General features: G+C 24.5%; 1 protein-coding gene across 2 annotated transcripts; it reads right to left on the reverse strand.

Annotated features, from left to right (window-relative positions):
- Window positions 1-966: 966 nt before the first annotated feature.
- On the reverse strand, window positions 967-14,173 carry LOC145837284 (uncharacterized). Of its 2 annotated transcripts, none has more exons than XM_082945089.1 (14): window positions 13,792-14,173; window positions 11,931-12,114; window positions 11,627-11,753; window positions 10,029-10,217; window positions 9,609-9,793; window positions 7,411-7,638; window positions 7,083-7,183; window positions 6,030-6,249; window positions 5,058-5,213; window positions 4,389-4,913; window positions 3,791-3,965; window positions 2,611-2,821; window positions 2,195-2,321; window positions 967-1,766 (listed from the first exon to the last, which is right to left on the reverse strand). In XM_082945089.1, exons 1-14 carry the CDS (start codon window positions 14,100-14,102, stop codon window positions 1,629-1,631), a joined length of 2,877 nt encoding a protein of 958 aa, XP_082801215.1. In that variant the 5' UTR covers window positions 14,103-14,173; the 3' UTR covers window positions 967-1,628. The 2 variants fall into 2 exon arrangements, with proteins under 2 accessions (XP_082801215.1, XP_082801216.1); XM_082945090.1 differs by lacking the exon at window positions 13,792-14,173 and adding an exon at window positions 12,797-13,082.
- Between the last annotated feature and the right edge of the window lie 7,428 nt (window positions 14,174-21,601).

A 21,601-nucleotide genomic window follows, 5' to 3' on the forward strand; every position in this document is an offset into this window, starting at 1 on the left:
TACAAACTACTTTACTTTTTATAAGTTAAGTCGTTAATCTTCATTCGGACTTAATTAGATTTTATTTTAGTAAATATTCAACTATATTGACTATTAACGCATTTTTTGAGAAAACTTTTTCGATTAGTCATAGTTAATTATTCAAGTTGAAACTAGCCAATACTTTTATCAATTTAATTATAAGAAATGCTGTTCTGTATGCTAATACTTAAATTATTAGATTAACTTTGGTAATTTGTTTTACTCTTAAACAGTTTATTACATCTGTTTGAAAAACAATTTTGATTAAGTTGTTAATAATCAAAAACATTTCACTAGCACTAAACTAACTAAAAATCGGTAAGATACTCTGCTAAAGCTACTACTAAAGCAAGATCGTTTAAGTGTTATTTTTTATATAAAATTATTAAAAAAACTACAACTCCACGTATATAATCTTAATAGTTAGAACTAATGTATCATAAAGTTTTTTTAGCTTTTAAGTTAAAATTCATAACTCATTAAGATTTTTTGTAATGTGGTATTCTATTTTTTGTTTAAATTTATTCAAACTAAAGAGACGACTACTAATTTAGTTTTTACTGTTATAAGAAAGTTTTACCTTCAAATTTCAAAAAACCTATATATGTAATATGTATTTTAAAAACATTTAATAATCTTATATTGAACTATCAATTAAAAAAACATAAATATTTTATCTAACTATAAACTATATAAACTTTACAATGTGCGAGTATAAATAAATGTGATAGTAAATTTTTATTTACTTTAGGCAAAACTAATCAATTATTAATAAAAGTATACAAATTATAACTTTCTATTCAATAAGCACTAAAAAATATTGAACGTTTTTATTGATATCAAAAATTTATAAAAGGAAATACTTTTTCTCGAAAGTTTAAAAACGTTTAATATTCAAAGAAAATTTTTAATAAAATTCTTTAAATTTCTTAACGCATTTTTTATTTGTAAATAAATATAAGTACCTAAAATATTTACATAATATTTTTCAAGATAAGTGTTTGTTTGTATTATGATATAAACATAAAGCCTAAAAAATAGTGTAAGTGTAATAAATATATTTGCAAAACATTATTTTTTTGAGCAATCTTTATCAAGTTTTAACTAATTAATATAAGTATTTTTACAAAAACACGCCATTAATTTTCTACACATAAATTTCCTAATGCTTAATATAAAATATTCTAGTCAAAAAGTCTTCTACTTTACTTAAAAACGTTGGTGATAAAACTTATAGAAAATAATTAACTAAACTAAGAGAAGGTTTTAAAACATGTTAAAATTTTAAAAGTTAAGTAGTAAAATTTAAAGTAATGGTTAAAAACCGTAATAAAAACAAAAGAAACGAATTTATAGATAACATTTTCAGGGTTGCCAAACGTTTTTGGCAAATTTTCTCCAGGTTTTCAAAATTTCCTGTAGGTTTTTAAAAGTACACATTTTTCGATCTATTTTTAGTTCAAAGTTAAGTTTAAGGTAAGAAACTGTGTTAAACAGTATAAAATATTTGAAAAGATACTGTAAAGCTACTTTAAAAAGTTTTTCCAGGTTTCAAGGTTTTTTAGCAACCCTGCTATTAATTTTGCATTGTTATTCTTTTATTAACACTATATTTCATCTTCATTATTTTCATCACTAATAAACCTTCTACTCATTAGAGGAAGCATTGCAGTGCGCAGATTGTGATAAATGTTCGGGTGAAGAATTTCTTGGGAAGCTAAAAGTTGCTTTATTCTGTGCCTTTCCTATTTGTTTATTATTTATAAGTGGTTTGGTTGTTGTTAATAATTTTAATTACTTAAAAAAAATTCCAATTTTTAACAACTAATCTTACAAATAAATCATCTAACTTAAACCTCGTAGACTAGTTTTTTTATTAAGTACATTTTTTAAACTATGTATAAGTAACGTAAAAACTGATAAAATAGTACTATCATACAAAGTTAAATTTAAAATACTTAACCGTTAATAAAATGCAATTTTTCAAATAGATAAAATTAATCAATCTCCATAATCTACCATACTAAAGAATGTAAAATACAATTAATAAATTTGAAACGATTCGGTAATTTATACCAGTAAAATTTACAATTTATAGGTTACAATGTACAAAAGTACATTACAGATTTTTTAGGCTAACTTTCTAAGCTTTGTTAAATAAATTGTTTTAAACCTTTGGAGCTTCAAAACATGCAGGACAATTTTCAGGTATCACTGGTAATTTATTTTTTTCTGCAAAATTTCGAGTTTCTGTTTCTCTGATATACACAAACGGGCGTATAACTCGTAAATCTTTCTCCCTTAAAAATATAAACTTTTAGTACAGTTTTTTTAGATCAAATATCGTTATACGAAAAACAGTAATAAAAATAATATTGTAATATAAATTCACTTTTAAATTTGTTTTTAAATACTGCATTGTTAGACTTAGTTTTTTTGATGGCTCCTGTTTCATTAATTTAATGTTTTAATACGTTGAATGTGGTACAATCAATACAAATAGTTTGATATAACTTCATTTTATAATTAAACGAATTGAAAAGTGAACTTTTTAAACTATCTGCTGTAATCAAATTAAGTATTGCTCACTTTACGTGGTAGTTTGCCTTCATTGTATACAAATTTCCATTATGAAAGGCGGACATGAAAAAAGTTTCGGCAAGGTCATCTAAATGTTGTCCAAATGCCAGCACATTCCAACCCTCCCTTCTAGCGCAATGGTAAAGTCTGCCACGTTTCATTCGCGAACAGTACGAACAAATAGAAGCTGCTGAAACTTTCATCGCACTGTCGAATATATCTGTTAAAAATAAATAAATAAACGAAAAATTTAACTTAAACAATTTTTCACACTAAATACAAACAAAGTATTCAATTCAAGAAATTAATAAACTATTTTACTAACAGCTTTATTAAAAGTTGTTCTTGAACTACATCAATATTTTAAACATCTATAAAGATTTAACTTTTTTTCAATATTTTAACTAATTCTTAGTGCATCTGGTCATGTTCAAAAAAACAATAAATTAGTAGTAATAAAACATGAGTAGATTTCCAAAAATATTAATAAAAACAATCATCAGCTTTTACTTACGAAACAGAAGCTGCTTAAAAATTTTGAATTTATCAAAAATATTATATTGCAAAAGTTTATTTGAACTAAGACAAGAATAGTTTTAAAATATAATTCAAACTTGTTAAAAATAGACTTATTATTTTCAAAATATTAATTATTTAACTTGGAAATATTTGGTTTATATAAACGCAATTTATTATACCCTAAACTGCCAAGCTTAACGGATATTTTAAACATAACAAAAAATATGTTTAACATTACGATATCATCATGTACAAATACTAATTTAAAACTTATATAAAAATCACTATTTCAACTGAATATATGTAAAACTGTAAAGTGCAACTTTTTAAAGACTATTAAAGTTCAAAAAAAAACTAATATGAGTTTGATATAACTTTTTTAAGTATTAAAAAAGTATTTATTTTCCGAAAATTCTTATTTAAATAGAATAAAAACCTTAAACAAAACTTTAAGTTTTCAAAATGTTGATAACAAAGAATAATTTTACTGTTTTGTTTTTAGAAGTTTATTTTTTAAGTTTTAATGACTTTTTGGTTGTAGTTGAATTAAATATCCGTTAAAATTTAAGCTAATCAAATATAAATAGTTTTTCACAACAGCTTTTTTTAATTATGTAATGTAAAATGCACAACAAATACGTATAATACTATAAAAAAAATAATCGATAACCTTGTTGCTCATAAAAGTATGGCAAATCAAGTTCTTTTAAGTAGCTGATTAGAGGAGATGGATCATAAGATGACGTCATGGGGTCAACAGTGACAGCGCCCAAATGAAAGTTTATGTGATTACCTCGAGCAATGTGCTGGTACTGACGGAGCACGTGTAGAAGCGAAAGTGAATCCTGTAATTTTCACTTAGATATAGTATTTGACATTTATTTTTAAAGCGTTTTCAAATCAAATCTTAAACCAAATGACTTAATTGCGTACTAACTTTTATCAACTCAATTTTTTTAATTTTATTGTCCAAACAATGTTTCACTCGTTTGGAATAAATCAAACGAGACCCTCAGTTGAATAATAAAATCTTATTCAAATAGAAGTTTATTATTCAACTGAGGATCTCGTTTGATTTTATTTTAAAATTTTAAAATAAAATAAATTTTTAAAATTTGAGTTGATTAATCTACTTATTATTTAGTCAAAAACTTTTATTGTGATCTCTTAAGTAAAAAGTATACTAAATTTTATGAACAATTTGAAGACATTATTTAAAACTAAAGTAAACTTATAGTTAAAGACTTAATCACAATACAAAAACTAACTTTTCCTCCAGAGAGACAAACAAGAACCTTATCACCATCCTTAATCATTTCAAACTGGTCAATTGCAGTTATTGTGGGCTTCATCAAAGATTTAGGTGGGCAGACAAACTTTCTCTTTATTTTACTAATTGAACTTTTTTGAATTTCGCGTCGTTTTATAAAGCACGAACCCATTTCACACATTTGGTTTTCATCTGTTTTATCCTTAAGTTGTTCATGTTGTTTTAAACTAGAATTTTTGTTATTTATGTCCATTGCTTTTTTATTAGTTACATTTATAACAGCTGATTTTTTTGACTTTATATTTGCAGTCTGTTGAACGTTATCAGGGATTTTTATACTTTCTTCTATTTGACTATGAGTTAAAATGCATGGTTTTGAAATTGGATAGAACGGACTTTGTACTGATAATTCTGGAGGATTTCTCAAATTGTTTTGCGCTTCAGATGGCAGCAAAAACCATCGTAATTTTTCAGCTTCATCACTAAACATGTTTGAGTGATCAGGTAATCTCGTAGAAGAGTTCTAAAAATTTTATTTTCGAGAAAAAATATATTTAATCTAAAATAAAAACATAATCAAAGACCTTCCATAACTAAAAATTAACAGCAAAAACTTTATAACTTAATTTTTTTTTTTTTGATTATTAACAACTTATTTCCAATTTACCTTTTCAGCCAGCTTAAACAGACTGCTCGCTTCATGCAATAAATCATCATAAGACATAGAGCACTTTTCAGTTCCATACTTTGACACTGGTTCAGTGTTAATGATCCCTGAACTAGTAAATTTTGCATGTTCTAACCACCTTCTATCATTAAAAACCTTTAAAAAAATTCAATCTTTATATTAACTATCAATTATATGAATATTAATAGATTTTTTTCAATCTATATGAAATAAATCAAATATCGTAAGTAATGAAAACTGTCACAATTGTATAACTAACAACTGACGCTTAGTTTTAAGAAAGATACAATCTAATTAATTAATTTATGTAACTTTTAAACTTTACAAATCGTATTTGACTTATTTAAGAAAAATTTAAGATGTTTATAAAGTCAACTTTTATTTATCTAAATATTTTTACCGTAAAAGCACAAAAGTTAGATGAGTATCATACAAAGTGTTAACTATCATGTACAAAACCATCACTTAACTAATTAATATTTTTAAGTTAATTGTTAAGCAAAACAAAGAAAATAAGGAAAATCATAAATCTAAACGCTAAATAAATACAAAAGATACTATCAACTAAAAAAAATAAATAAACATAATACTTGTCAAAACTTGAAATTTCCTATCAAATATATTTAGCAATTTATTATGTTTAAAAACAACCTTATAAACGTCTATACTGCAGGTATAAAAAATTGTTGGTAGCATTTTTTTTACAATAGACTACTTTAAGTTAATTACTTAAACTAAATATATGTACATGTTTTTATTTATGCTAGTCATTTACTATATACAAATAGTTAAGTAAGCAATAACTATAAATAAGTAAAAAATATCTAAATATTTTATAGAATAACTTAGACAAAAACATTTTTGCTAAAAATAAAAATTTTCCTTAGATCTAAACTTACTTCTTAATTTTAAAAAACAACACAATAGATAAAATTTTAAGCTTTAACAAACTTTATGTTTTACATGATGCCACTCTCCACTCTCTGGGTTGAACATGTACTGAGGCAAAATTTTCCATCCCTCTCTCGCTACCATTGAGACGGCTTTCACTATAAAGTTTGCTTCGGTCTCGCCGCAAAAATATGAAAAATTGAGTCGGGTAAAGCCAGGTCTGATGACTTCATTGCTTGAATACTCGCCTTGTCTACGTAGATGGGTCCTATCCAGCCGGCTAAAAATTATTAAAAGCCTTAAAATCTAAAAATCAAAAACAGTACCTTAAAAAACTTTAATTCTTTTTAGCTTAATCAATACTAATAAGTAATAACAACAGCTTTTAGTTTTCTTTAACACAAAACCCGTGTTTAAAAAAATACCAACAAAAAGCTTGTTAATTTCTTCAAAATTTTGTTTAAACTTTAAACTATCTTAATTTAAAAGAACATTTTTAAATTAACTTAACAAAAAATTAGTTCAAATATATCTTATGTAAACTTAGCTTATAAGTCGAAATACCTGATATTTTAAAACACTAAATAAAATTTTCTGTTAACAAAAAAAATTAGTTAAAGAAATGAATTAGTTACTCAGCTCCCTCATTACGTTAAGGAAACTCTTAGCTAACTAGTTAATTTAAGTAGTTAATTACTTAAATGATTATTAACTATTATTAGTTTTTATTTGTTTATTTTAAACTGTTGACCTATATATTTTTATAAACAGCAACTTTTTTATACAAACCACTTTTAATTAACTTATCCTCTTTTAAAAACCAAATATCTTACTATTATAAGTTAAAATTTGATCAGAATCTTAAACTTTAAGTTTACACAAGTTTTATATTTCAAACTATCGAAATAAGGTTTTCTATGTGTATATAAATTTTTTGTTGTTTTTGTATTTTTATTTTAACTAGGTAAACTTTTTAGTGTTTTTTTTTCAAATATGTATCATCTTAAAATGAACTTTTTGTTTTTAAAGCTTTATTGTAGACTTAAAAGCTGTAATTCAGCGAAACATTTTTACCATAATAAATATAAGCAATAATTATAATTGTTAAAATACCTGTCTTCGAGAAGGATGTTTTCATATTCAAGTGCTAGTTCCTTGCTGATTCCCAGCAAGTGTTGAGCATATGGGCCAGCACAAGCACAACCTCCTCGTGACTGTTAAAAAAAAACAGATTGTTCATCAAGCTTATCTTATTAAATATGTTAAAATAGAAGTTTTCTAATTTTTATCATTTTATAGGCAAAACAGTATTTGAATGATAAACTTTCATACTGAATTATTTACTAAACACTTTTTAAAAAATTTTAGAAAACTTATAATGAGAATTATTCCTTAAATTTTAATTTTTAAATCTATCAATAGGCTAAACACTTAAACTTACTTGGATACCAAACAAGTCGTTAAGAAGAGCTGCCACAAAGTTGTGATGAAGAAATCTACCTGAAACTTCTTCTTTTATAAGAAACGAAAACACAGCAAGCTGATCACTACTTTCGTCTGTGTTTTCGTAATCACCTAAAATAATTAACTGGGGGTGTTTTCTCCAAACTTCTAATGCTTTTTTTCTTAGCTTAGTCTCTGTCTTACATATAAATTCGGCACCGATTGTCTGTAAAAAAAATGTAAAATAATACCAACTATGTATGTCATAACATTAACGACATAATTGGCACAGAAGTTTTCAAAAAACATAATAAGTGAAATATTCTTAGCAATAAAGATAAGCTGTGCTTAAAGTTAATTTAAGATACATCAAGTTTAAAAAAAATTATATAGTTTTTATATAGTTAATGCGCATCTTTAATAAAAAAGCAACGTTTTAAATAGTTTATTATCAAAATAAAAGTTTTAGTCATATAGTTTTATCTTTAACTGGTTAAAAATCAACAAGTGACAGCAACCTTTTTAAGGCTTAATAAATGTCTGCTTGAATTATATTTTATCAAAATGTACTTTAATAATACGTACTCGGCTTTACTATTTACTTGGTAATTTAAACTTTAAACAATTAATTACTATATGTAAATAAATATTCTTCACAGCACAACCTAACAAATGAAAACAAACATAAATTAGTTTATGTTCTACTTCTCTCAATATACATTTAAACAAATGTTTTATAATATTTTTCTAAAATGGAAATTAATATCTAGAACTAAATTCTGAAAAGTAACTTCGTAGTTTATATATAACTTTCAAAGTTTATGGTAAAAATAACCTTGTGACTTAATAGAATTTTTGATGCTATGTACAGGATTTCCACTAACATTTAAAAAAAAAATTATAGAGATATCAATAAATTATAGCAAAGTTATAGGGAAACTATCAAAAAAGTACAATGAATTTTAAACGATACGAACATATTTTTTAAGAAACATAAAGTAAAATATGTCATTAACCGTTTATAAGCACAGTCTTAATAAGATATTTACGAAAGTTCGAAGGTTTTTGAGCTCTAATTTTAGTTAAGTTAGCATTGTTAAGATAAATTGTATTCAATACCAATAAGGAAAAAAATTATCCGACAGGTGGCGCCATGGAGTCACAGTTTTATACTGAGGTTGCAAAGATTATATTTAAAAAATTAATCAAAACTTTTTTCACTTTTAACGACTTAAAATTTATAACTTGTTTTTCACCACATGGTGTCACTGTTTTGGCTTTTAAATTTCAACAACCAACCAAAAATTACGTGATTTATAGGGATTTTCACATATTTTACAATTTGTTCTAGAGATTTATAGGCATTTTTTCTGATTATTGCAAATTTCTAGGGATTTATAGCAGGGTTGCCAAATGTTTTTGGCAAATTTTCTCCAGGTTTTTAAAATTTCCGCGACGTTTTTAAAAATTCACATTTTTTAGTCTATTTTTAGTTTAAAATTAAGTATAAGGTAAGAAACTGTGTAAAATAGTATAAAAACATTAAAAAGATACTGTAAAGCTACTTTAAATGTGTTTTTTAATAAAAAAATTAATGATGACAAATTTTTTTAATCTATATGATAGATTTTTTGTGTCAAATTAAAATTTTACTACTGAACATGTTAAAATAGTTATAAAAATTCCTAGTTTTTCCAAGTTTTTTTTTCAAAATTTCTCAAATTCCAGGTTTTTTAGCCTAAATTGTCAAATTCCTGGTTTTTCCAAGCTATTCCAGATTTTTTCAGGTTTTTTGGAAACTCTGTTTATAGGGAAGTGGGAACCCTATATGCAGCTTCTCTTAGGTTAAACTTGTAAATTATTTTGTGAAAGTAGTTTCTGAATTTTATAAGTTGACAGCATTTTTAGCTTATTTTGGGTCAAATTATATAACAAAAGTTGATTGTTCTGTTAATATTAATTTTCTAAAGTTATATAATGTATTTTTTTTTATTTAAAGATCTAGTACAATTAGATAAGAAAGTAATTTAAACTTAGTATGAAATTTAAAATTTATTTGTTGTTAATTTACCACAGAGTATATGTAATGTAAATAAAACTGTACTAGTATTATTTGTTTTTATATTCATTTTTTATAGTTTAAAATGGTACACCTGTATAATATCACACCCTTAAATTAGTAAAATCAAAACAAACATTTTTAAGTTGCATAGCCATGGCACTCCTGACACTTCCAACAACTCGGCAAGTTCCTGCTTCCTCTCGCATCTCCACCTGCTGCAAGTACCTGTGTTGATCACGTGACACGAAAAATACACCACCTCCTCCCTGCTCGTGCGGAGTTGCGTGCTTGAACAATGACTTGCTTGCTATCAGTACTCCTGTGGTTAGTTGAAAAAATAGTTACTAATTGAAAAAAAACTACAAACGAAAGTTATACTGTAAAAGGGTTTAATTAAAAAATAAAGGTATGTTTGTTATATACTGTAACTTACTCTAACTACATGTGACGTTCTCGTTATCAATTTCTAAAATCTTATAATTGTTATTCAAACACACACCAATATAGTTACTGATTTACTTAACTTGTACATAGTGCTATCTCAAAGAACAAACCAGGACAGTCAACACCCCCAATGAATTTGTGAAGGGAAAGGAATACGGCATGCTTTGAAGCATCTTGGTTGTCGTGGTACGGATGCATGTCTATGGGTATGTAAGGGCCTGCTGTGGCATAATCCCATAGAGAAAAACAATTATATTTGTTCAGTATTAATGAAACATTGACTGTGTCTGCAACTAAACCTGCAAAAATATTATAAAATTTAATCAAAAATTTTTCGTTATTCAGTCTATAAGAAATACATTTTTTTTCTAAGTTAGTTAATATACAACTTAACAATCACAAGAAGAAGTAATAAATTAACTTTTAGAGTATATTTTTAAAGCTTTTTGAGTTTTTACTACAATAGGGTAATCAAAAAAAAACAAACAAGTGTCTAATAGCGAATTCAATTACCAAAAAAAATTACTAATAATTTTGTTAAATTTATAAATATAATAAATTAATGACCACTAATTAGTCTAACAAGCAAGGTGGAAAAGGCTTGCCTAAACCACATTAACGCATTTAACTTTATTACATACAAAAATTAAATTAAAAAAATCATTACAATTAACTTTGATTATTTACTTTTGTTAATCTTTACTCTTTTAATATTATTTTTTTTATTGAAATTTTAAACTATCTTCAAGGCTATATTAAATAGAAAAAAAAGTAAATAATTCATTCAGTAAAGTATAAAAAAAATAAAAAACAATTCAAATATATCAAATTTAACAAAAAAATATGTCCTAAATCATTCAAGTATAGTAAAAAAGTAAAGAACATAAGTAGGTCAAATACTTTTTAAGAAATTTAATACTAGCAGCTTAAAAACTAGAATAATTTATTAAATAGAATACTTATAATACATTATGCAAATATTAATTATTTTTTCAGATATAATTAGTTTTGTAACAAGTTTTTGACATAGACATGAAAAGTATGTTTTCATAGCTGATTTTTTCAGAAATTTAAAAATAAATATTAAAAACCCTTCTCCTATTACATTTTTTAAGCAACTTAGTAGCAAAATTTCAGGAAATTTTCCTAGCAGTATTTAGAACAGTTTATTGAAACTTTTTTTTTGAAATAAAAATTTCTATAACAAATAGCAGAATAAAAGTTTAACAGTTTACTTCAATTTAAAAAGTTTTTCACTTGTTATAACTTTTTTAAATCAATTCCAAAAAAAAAGTTTAAATTGTTTATAGATTAGACAGAAACTGTTTAAAAACGATTGCCAAAAATTCTTAGAGATGAAAGTGAAAGTAGTTTTTAGCCTTTTTATTTTGAGCTTTCCAAAAGAAACCTGTAAAATTCTTAAAAGTTAACTTGAATTGAAAAAGATAGTAAAAATCAGCAGTTGATTACTAGTATTATTTATCAACATAGTTAGTTGTTAATGCAAAATGTAGAACTAAAGTTTGTTAATGAGCTATTTTGTTTGAGCCCCTCCAAATCCATGATAGAAAGTATATAACTAACTTTTTAAATTTTTTACTTATATTTTTTAACAACTATTTATAAATTATAGAACGTAAAATAATACTAAACAAAAAAACATAGCATTCTTTAAAGTATAAATAATTCAAGCTGGTGTAAAACGAACCAGTGACATTAGAAGCAGCAGAAAAACATCCAACCAATGGAAAACCAGAAGACTGCCATTTTTCTAAAGCTAACTCTAAATGTTTTAAATTCACTTGACCATTAACATCTTCACTAATATACACAACCTAAAAATACATTTTAACTAGAATTACTTTATCAGAAATTAATAAACTTAGCTTCTTATAGACATTTTAGAAAAACTCTTCTTGCTAAAAGGTTTTGTAATATTTTTTTTATTTAAAAGTGTTTTTTTTTTTTGTAAATTGATAAATATTTGTTACATCTTAAAACATATAACTTACATGAGCTGCAACCTCCCTCCATGGTAGCAAATTTGAATGGTGCTCATGAGGTCCAACAAATACTACAGGGGGCTGAGAAAAATTCATAGAATGAATTAGTTTGTTCACAGCACCAGTTACTCCATTCCCAACAAACACAACTGCATCATGCTCATTTGCTCTCACTGCATTTCTTATTATCATCCTATAATTTCAAAACAATTAAATGTACTATTATCTAAACATATTAATGCATCTTATATTGTAGGTTTAAACAAACGGTAGTTGTGAATATTGTAAAAGAAACAAAAAAATATTTTTTTTCAACAAGTGTATACATTTATAAAAGTTATAAGTAGTACTGCATATTATTAATATGTACTTGTATAATTTTTGTGCGTAGATTTCTATGTGTAAGTAAATATTTTATGTTGTGAATACATTTATCTACCTATTACTTTATATGTGTACTAGAAAACAAAAAATATTTTTATTTTACCATTATTGATTGTAAACTAAAAAGGTTATGTGCTTCAATTATTTCACTTTATTAGTGAATGTGTGAAATAAAAAATATCAGTAAGTATTTTGGCTGATAACTTACTCCACAATTTCAACACTTATTAAAAGTTTATCATGACAAGAAAATTTACTTTTACATCATCAAAAAAATTTGTTAAAACTGGCTTTTGATTTTATTGCTAAATTAAAAAATTGCTGAGTAAAAAAATATTCTTACCAACTTTATTTTTTGAAATAAGCAAAAACACTTACTTTTTACAAACTACATTATTAACTTTGTTATTATTAAGACTTTAGGTTATTTAAACTTTAAAACTATTCAAAAATTGAAGATTTAAAAAAATATAAAAGTGCAAACAGCTTACTTTTATTTTAGTTGAAATGTTTTCTTTTGTTTTGTTAGAAAATTAAACAGTATATAACAGAGTTGCCACTCGTGTAGTCCAAAAACTGTCCTGAGTTACCTTAAACTATACTAAGTCATCTTGAGTTTTTTAAATACTTCAAAAAAAAAATTAAGTTTTCAAAATATATAAAAATCTAGTTCATAAAAAAATTCATTATAAAATAAAAAAAATTGAAATTAAATCAACAAAATCTCATTTAAAGTCTAGAAAAAATCTTTCCTGCAATTATTTAAAAAACTTAAGTCTATCCTGAACTTTTCATAAAAAGCAAAACTATTCTGAGTTATCCTGAGTGTGTGTCATTCCTGATACAATTAAGGGCAAAGGAGGGGGGAAGGGTAAAATACTTTTATTTAATTCTTAATTTTCACATAAATAACTATTCTACCAATACTTTTTACAGTTTGTTATAATTGAAAGTTACCTTTTAAATATAAGTGATTAAAGTTAGAAAGTACAACAAGTTTTTCATGGGAGGTGCAGATAAAATAGGTAAAAATACTTTATTTTACTACAAGGATATATACTCCTACGTTTTCAAGATAAATACTTCAATTTTTTAAAAAGATCTTTTGCAATATTTAGAAAATCTTGTTGTCAGGAATTTCTAAACTTTTAACTTTTTTTGTCATAACTTTTTTTAAGTTTGTTACAACAAATTTTTCTTACAAGTATTGCCAAAAATGACTTTATGTATGCTCAGTTTTAGCTTTCTAATCGAATAATAAACCTATTTACTCAACTGAAATAAGCCAACTATATCTCAAAAACTAGTTAAAATATTTAAAAACTTCAAAAAATAACTTACAGCTTTATTAAAAATTTAAAAATAAAGATCAAGCTTTAAAAAAAATATTTCCTCCATGTTCCATTAATAGATTGAATTAGTAAACATCATTTTTTAGCTTAAATTACTAAGTAAAAAAATACTAAAAATTTATATAATAACAAACCTAGCCTCTTGTAGAAACATTGATGACTGAAGTGAAGTAACTGTTGTCGTTGTGTGTGTATTTCCATAACTTGGTAAAATTTTATCATTTATATAACTTTCAATTGATTTAAGAGCTTTACCTGAGGCAATGTAATCACAATATGTTACTTTTCTTTTACCAAATGGAGAATCAAACTCATAATCATTTCCAATAACATCATTTGAAACAAATTTCAAAAATTCCTCAGTATTTTCAAATTTTTCTTGGGTAGATTTTGAACTAACATCTGAAACTTTTGGTAAGTCATGAAACTTTCTTTTAGCTGACATATCTTGAGCTTAGCTTAGATTTTAGGTCAAATTTTATCTAAAAAAAAATTTAGCTTACTGATATTACTGTATTTTTTTCCATACTACAGAGTTGTCACACTTTATTTGCAAATTTTCTCCAGTTTTTCTGAATTCCTTCTAGGTTTTTAAAGTGCAATTAGGTCTATTTATTTATTAAGAAATAAGTTTAAGGTAAAAAACTGTGTTAAAATAGTATTGAAACTGACGAGAGTGTGTGCTTCATTATGTATATACACTGGCTTGATATATAACTGACTATAACGCTTTAATAATAATGCAATGTAATAATGCACTGTCCTAAGTTGATCCTTAAACTAATTTTGTTATCTAATCTAATAGATTTATTTAGTGTTTACTTGACTTATACTAACTAATATTTAAACTGAAATTGAGTCTTTGAGTAAAAAGGTATATTTTTCAATGAATAAATGTGAACAGAAAGTAACCATAAACTAACACATAATAATAATAAATACAATAAAGTTAAAACTAACAAATAACCAAAAATGCTACCAGGCAGGGTTTAACATACTAACTCACAACATGTATAAGCTCGTCATTCAAAAGTCAAATGACAAGCTAAAATCACTACAAATTTGTTGCTGGGCTGAATAAGAGCAACAGTCAATAAAAGTGAGCCAAGCTCAAGCAAAGCTTGCGCTTTTAAACAAACTATGTTCACTCAAAAAGGAGAAAATTCAAAAAGCATTACAGTATTACAACATTGTAAATATACTGTAAATTCATTTCAAATTATTTTTAAATCAAAATAAAATTTGTTTTATAATAAATTTTTTTAATTGATTTTTTGTGTTTAACCAAAATTTTACTATATAACATGTAAAATTGTTTAAATATCAAGGTTTTTAAAAGATTTTATTCAAAATTCCAGGTTGTTTTTCAAAACTTCTCAAATTCAAAATTCTTTTGCTTAAATTATCAAATAATAATAGTTCAAAATAAGTTTTTCCAGGTTTTGTCGCAACCCTGATATTACCTAAACAAATTTTTTTTTTTGTAAAAAAATATTCAAACAATTTTTTAAACATAATTAATTTGCTTTTGTTGCACTGCACATTAGAGTGCATCTGTTGCCCCTGAAATTTGAAAATTTTGGAATCTTGCAAAGTTAATTTTTTTATAGGTGGTAAATCACATAAATACACAGCACAAAAAAAGTTAGCTTCCTAGCTATAAGCCTATTAGAGCTAAACATTTTTGAAAGTTTTGCTTTATATTGGTATATTTAAAAAGGCAAAAAAAGTCTATTTCACTAAAATCTGTCTTCTGCTGCGTTTTTTGAGATAACTACCTCAAACTTTAAGGAAATGTCTCTTGCCATATTTATAAAATTCTGTAGTAATAAAAATTTTAAAAAATATATAATAAAAATTTTATGCAAAAAAAAACAATTAATTCAGTTTAATTTTTTATGTTTTTAATTACTTTTTTTTTTTTTTTAGCATATCTTACCACAGAATTTTATAAATATAACAAGAAACATTCCCTAAAATTTTGAGGTAATTATCTCAAAAAACGTAGAAGAATATAGATTTTTAGTGAAATTTTTTTTTTTGTTATTTTTAATATATCAATATAAAGCAAAATTTTCAAAAGTGTTAAGCTCTAACAGGCTTATAGCTAGGAAGCTAATTTTTTTTGTGCTGTTTATTTATGTTATTTCCCACTTACAAAAAACTTAACTATGTGAAATTCTAAGGTCAGGCAACAGATGCACCCTACTGCACATGCTTAAACTTAATAAAATGTATTTTGCTTATGTAATTTATGGTGTGTACATTATATAAGTACATACACTAATAATAATAATAATATTTAGTGCCTTATATTGAAAATAAAAATAATTAAAAACTTTTATAAAACTTTTAATTTAGAAGCTAGGAAAAAAAAAATATACTGTGTTTTATTTTTCTGCATATAAATCAAATAAAAATTTTCACATTAAGTAGCTCAGTTATTATATACTTTTCACAATGGGCTGGCATAGTTAAAAGAATAAGAAAGTATTTTTAAGTTAAATTGGCATAATTCTTCTACAATATCTTTGTCATGTGTAAAAATTACAGAAGTATTAAAAAATAAAGTGCTTAAATTCATATAAATGCATTAGTAGTTTTTTTGTATGTTTAGATAAATATTTTGTATTGAGCTATATGATTTGCAGTCCTTGCTTATTTGTAATGTAAGGTATTTTTAAAATTGGATTTTGAATAAAAATATTCAAGTTTGAAAAAAAATTACTTAAAACAATAAGTTTTTTTTTGTTTGTGAAGAATTTTAAAAAGATTAAGTAATTATCTAAATAATTTTTAGTGAGTTAGCTATTCTTTGACAAAAAAATATGAAGAATTTTGATCTTTATCCCATAAAAACTAATACTTAGTTTTTCTTCTAGTCACCTAAAATTTAGTAGCCTCTTGCCTTTCTTTTTTGATGGGAGTAGAGTTCTAATAAAAAAGAATAAACCTATTATCTAAAAAAGTTAAAGCATTTACAACTTCAAAAATTCATTCATTTACTGTTAAAGATTTTTATTTCACAGGATTTAAATTTTAAGTAATTATTTAGTAACTATGAGATCATAACAAAAACTTATTTCTATGTAATACTTCACAATTTCCAAGTCTTTAGATAAAGCACTTATAGTCATGAAGATTTGTATACCTACTATTAATAACCTTTATTATACAGCATCCGAAATCCAAGTTAATCCCTTCAGTACTTTTGATCTGAAAACACTCTAATTATTAAAACTTAACTCTGATTATACTCCAACTACACTCCAGTAAAAATTTCTATGGCACTTGACCCCCAATTTCAGCCCATTGTGCCCTTATCCCTAGCCAACTAAAAACAATAATCAAACAATGGAACCATTTGTAAATTCTCCATAAAAAAAAGAACTTTTGGATTTTTTTGGAGTAATTTTTAATTAAACTCGAATATTACAATTATAATTTGTTCACAATATAAGTTTATATAGATTGAAAAACAAAAAAATTAACTGAAATTTATAACCCATAAAAGAGGAATCTATATCACTGTTGTTGATAGTTTAAATGACTTGGTCAGTTTTTAATTAAAGATTATGCCATGATGACTTACTTATACTATTCTTAATAAAAATTTTGTGTAAAAATAATTTTACAACACAAATAAAAGAGGACTGCAAATCATATAGGTCAGTACTAGATGTTAATTTTGGTGACCCTTTAAAAAATGGTATCATTTTTTACTTGCATAGATGTTAAAAAAACTTCAAATTTCTAACTATAATATTGATAGTAATTAATGTAGTTTTGCTTTCTTTTATTATAGAAAATTCAATTTCAACTTCGGTTTTAAGACAAAAACAACAAAAAAAACTCAAAATATTTGATCCTAGGACCTGGTGCACAAAGAACCTTATGGTTAAGATGTGACCAAAACATGTTTTCTTTGTTTTGTACAACACCATTGACTATTCTTCTGGCGCAATCTAATCAACTATTGAACAAAAAAAATACTATTTTATTTTGTTTTGAATTGTATTATACTTATAATCAAACACCTTTCTTTAGTTTTAGTTAGTTGTTAGATAAATCTTCTTGAAGTCTAGAAAGTTAGTTGATAAAAAATTTTGTAAGAACAAGAGGGGACTCCCCTTAAAATACTTTTTGTTTTTCATTGCAATGCAATATTTAAAAGTATAAACAAACACCTAAATAAAAATTTAATTGTATATATAACGCCAGTTAGAATACAACAAAGAAGAAGACAATGATACTTACTAATCAATTAGAAAAAATGTTTAAAATAATTCAAACAGAAGTAAGTAATCATAAAACTAATATCAAAATGATAAAAATATTTCTTAATTTGTTTAACTATGTTTTAGCTGCAATTTCCCAAAAGATTAAAAAACAATATCTTGCTCAATATATTCATCAATATGTTGAATAAATTTGAAAAATTATTAAACTTATTTAGAAGGTAGACATTAGCTTTTGGCAAAATAAGTTTAAACAAAACAAACTTTAACGTTAAAATAAGTACTAAATAAAAAATTCTATTTGACATTTATTTTTACATATACTAATAGTAAAAATGAACTGATAGGTAAAACTTTAGCACAAAAATTTGTAAATTAATGACAAAAATTAAAAACATAAATATATATCTCATATTTTTTAAAGTTAAGCTTTTAAATAATGTAAATAGATTATTTTTATTATTTAAAGTTTTAAAAGTAAACCAAGTTATAAGTTTAAAAAACAAAACAAAAGTCCTAGGCTAAGTTAAAGGAAGTAGAATATAGTTTATGAATAAACTTTAAAACGAAAATCTTTCAGTTTTATATAAATCATTTACAAAAAACTGAAAATTCACAATAAAAATTTTACTTATATGAGCATTAAAAGTAGTAAAACATCTTTAAATTATAAAACACTATAAAATAAAATACTTCAAGTTGATTACAATGTTAAAATAACATGGTCTAACTCAGTTTTAAGTAAATTATACGGAATGAAGTTTAAAGTTAAAAAAATTAACTTAGTATTCTAAAGTATATACCAGGTTAGAACACATATGTGAAACTGCTTTAACACAGCCCTTTTTTATTTCTGCTATTATATAATTTTAAGTTAGTAAACTTTAATAAGTTTTAGACTAAATTTGCAAAATATACTTAAAAAATAGTGCATAACCTTAATTTATTTTCTTATGCTAGCAATTTTTATCAAAAGTTTTATTTAAATTAGTAAAAAGTTTTTTCTTACTAAGAATGTCAAAAAAGTTATAATTTATTTTGACATCATAATAATTTTTTAGTTTAAAATAAGTGACAGCTGTTTTCGAGGAATAAACTGGATAAAGATAATGCTTAAATGTTTTTTAGCACTCGATTGTTAAAATTTAACATTTTAGTAAAAATGCATGGTATAATAAATTATAATTTAAAAAGATTTACACTGATCATTCTAAACTTTTTTTTTCTTATTTTATTTTCATGAGGTTAGCACAAGCTCAGGATATCAGCCTGAAACCTCACTTGACCAATTGGCAGCATAGTAGTATTGCAAATTAAAAAAAGCATGTCTTGGCCAAATCTTAAAACTAAGTTTAAATTATCTAACTAGAAAACAACAGAAACAAATAAAATAAAGTTACTTAAAAATTAAAAAGGAGTTTTTTTTTTCTAAATATGTGTGAAACCTATAAACCAGTTATATTTTCTATTTGTAAACAAAGAACCTTGACTACAAAAAAAAAAGGAATTAATGTTTTTTTGGATAAAAATGTAACACAAATGATACTAGTATAGCTAAAAACAAATAAGTGAAAAACTTAACGCTTGAATTGAGTTATTTTCTAATGCAAGCTTTTCTTGTACAGTAAAATTAATATCATTGTTTTAATACTATTTTTGCTTATTTTATTTTTTATGTTCATGCTTTGTTTACGACTACCTACAAATGTCAAAATTACTTTAAAAATACAAAAATCTACAAATTTTCAACTCAAGACAATTTAAAATTGCTATCTTAATTTTTATAAAAGTATAACAGGTTTTAGTTAATTTAAACAATACAAAAAAAAAGTTACTAATTACTAAAATTTATCAGTCATATGTTGTACAGTTTTCTCAATTTTTATTAACTAGTTGAGTAATTTATAAAAAAAAGATGAACCTAAATCTACCGTAAATTTGTGACTTTTATTTAAAATTTAAGTTGCCTTTCAGAACTTACTAAAAAATCTTTTTATTAAAAACTCATATATGAATCAGTATTCTGCATCTTAGTTAACTTAAGTGTTTTATTATTAGTCGATTTATCATTGCTTTAGTTTAACTTGCGGTATTAGTCCCGCAGAAGAGCTGCTGAAATTTTAGAAACAAGTATTTCTAATTATATAATAAAAATTTATATTCGAGTAGATGCAGGACGATATTTTAATAGAAATCTGGCGACTAGGTTCCCCGGAAAGGTTGCTAGAATTCTATGGTTGTTATGCTAAATGAGAACAAAATAAGAACTTGTTTGATATAACCTAAATGTAATTCTAGAGTAACTTTTGTAAATAATTGTTACAGAAAAACTACAGATTGAAAATTATTACTGAAATTTACGTTTAAAATAAATACAAGTAACTTTCATACAAAATCAAGTTATTGTATATCACAACATCATTGTTTACTACTTAAACGGATTTAGAAATAAGATTAGTGACAAAAGTTTGCTTGTTATAGAATCCCGCCAAGGCAAGCATACGTTTCCGACACGTAACATGTTTCTTTGCTTAAAAGCTAAGTATTATGAAATGTGCCCTACTTTATTTTTTAGTAAGCATTAATTAACGCTTAACAAAAGATCAAAAAAAAAATATTTTGCTCTTTATGCCAATTTAAAATTTAGCAGTATTGTTTTTTGCTGCATGTAAAAGCTTTATAAATAATTGTGACATGCGAATTAGTTTTCTAGTAAATCTGGCCCACTGACCAGAAAAATTCCCGAAATTACCCTAAACTATAAAACCTAAATTTTGATAGTCAGGCTTTTTTAAGTTAAAGAATAAATTTGACTTTTAAAGCAAAATTTAATTGTACTTTTTATAATGTTCTCACTCTTTAAGAATTTATTTAGTATTTACATTCTCAATTTTACCTACATGAATCATAGAGGGAATTTTATAATAGTTTTCAACATTTAAAATGTCAAACATTATCTAGAAACTTATTTCGAACAGTTATACAAATTAACATTGGTAACTGACTGTATAAAAGTTTTAAGAGCCTTTACAAACTTAGTTTAAGTAAAAGACTCAATATCCAAAGTTTATAAGTGTATTGGTATTTTATTTTTGATAGACTATTTTTGAATCAAAAAGTTAAAAACATCAGTATACCCTTTTATCATGCAACTTTTATTTTATTCAGGTTTTCCACACTTTCATGACACTCAGGGTAGTTTGAAGTTTTTGAAAGACTCAGGATAACTCTGAGTATTTTGAATTTTATTTTAAACTCAGAATGTTTTTGTTTTTTTATAAAAACTTAGGATAGTTTTAAGATTGAAAAATGTCTCAGGACAGATTTTTTTCTAGGTTCTGAATAAGAATTAGTTTTGAATTTTTTTATAACCAATTTTCTTAAAATACTTGATTTTTATTTATTATAAAGAGTTAAGTTTTTGGTAATTACCTAGGATGATGTTGCACCTATATCAAGCTGAAATTACATTATATTTGATGTCTTTTTAACCATAATTATATGCTAAATATCAATGTAATTTTTATTTTAAAATATCATAATCAATATAAATAATTGTAAAAACAAATTGTACAGTAATCTTTCTTTATTGTACCAACATATGTTTTTGTGTGTTAACAAATCAACACACTTCAACTGGGTTCTGTAAAAAATAATTACTGTAATGGAAGAATAGAAGCATAGAATAAAGTAGGTGTATACATGT

Source organism: Thalia democratica, chromosome 5, assembly GCF_965202585.1.
Source record: "Thalia democratica chromosome 5, ktThaDemo2.hap1.1, whole genome shotgun sequence".
Lineage (NCBI taxonomy): Eukaryota > Metazoa > Chordata > Thaliacea > Salpida > Salpidae > Thalia > Thalia democratica.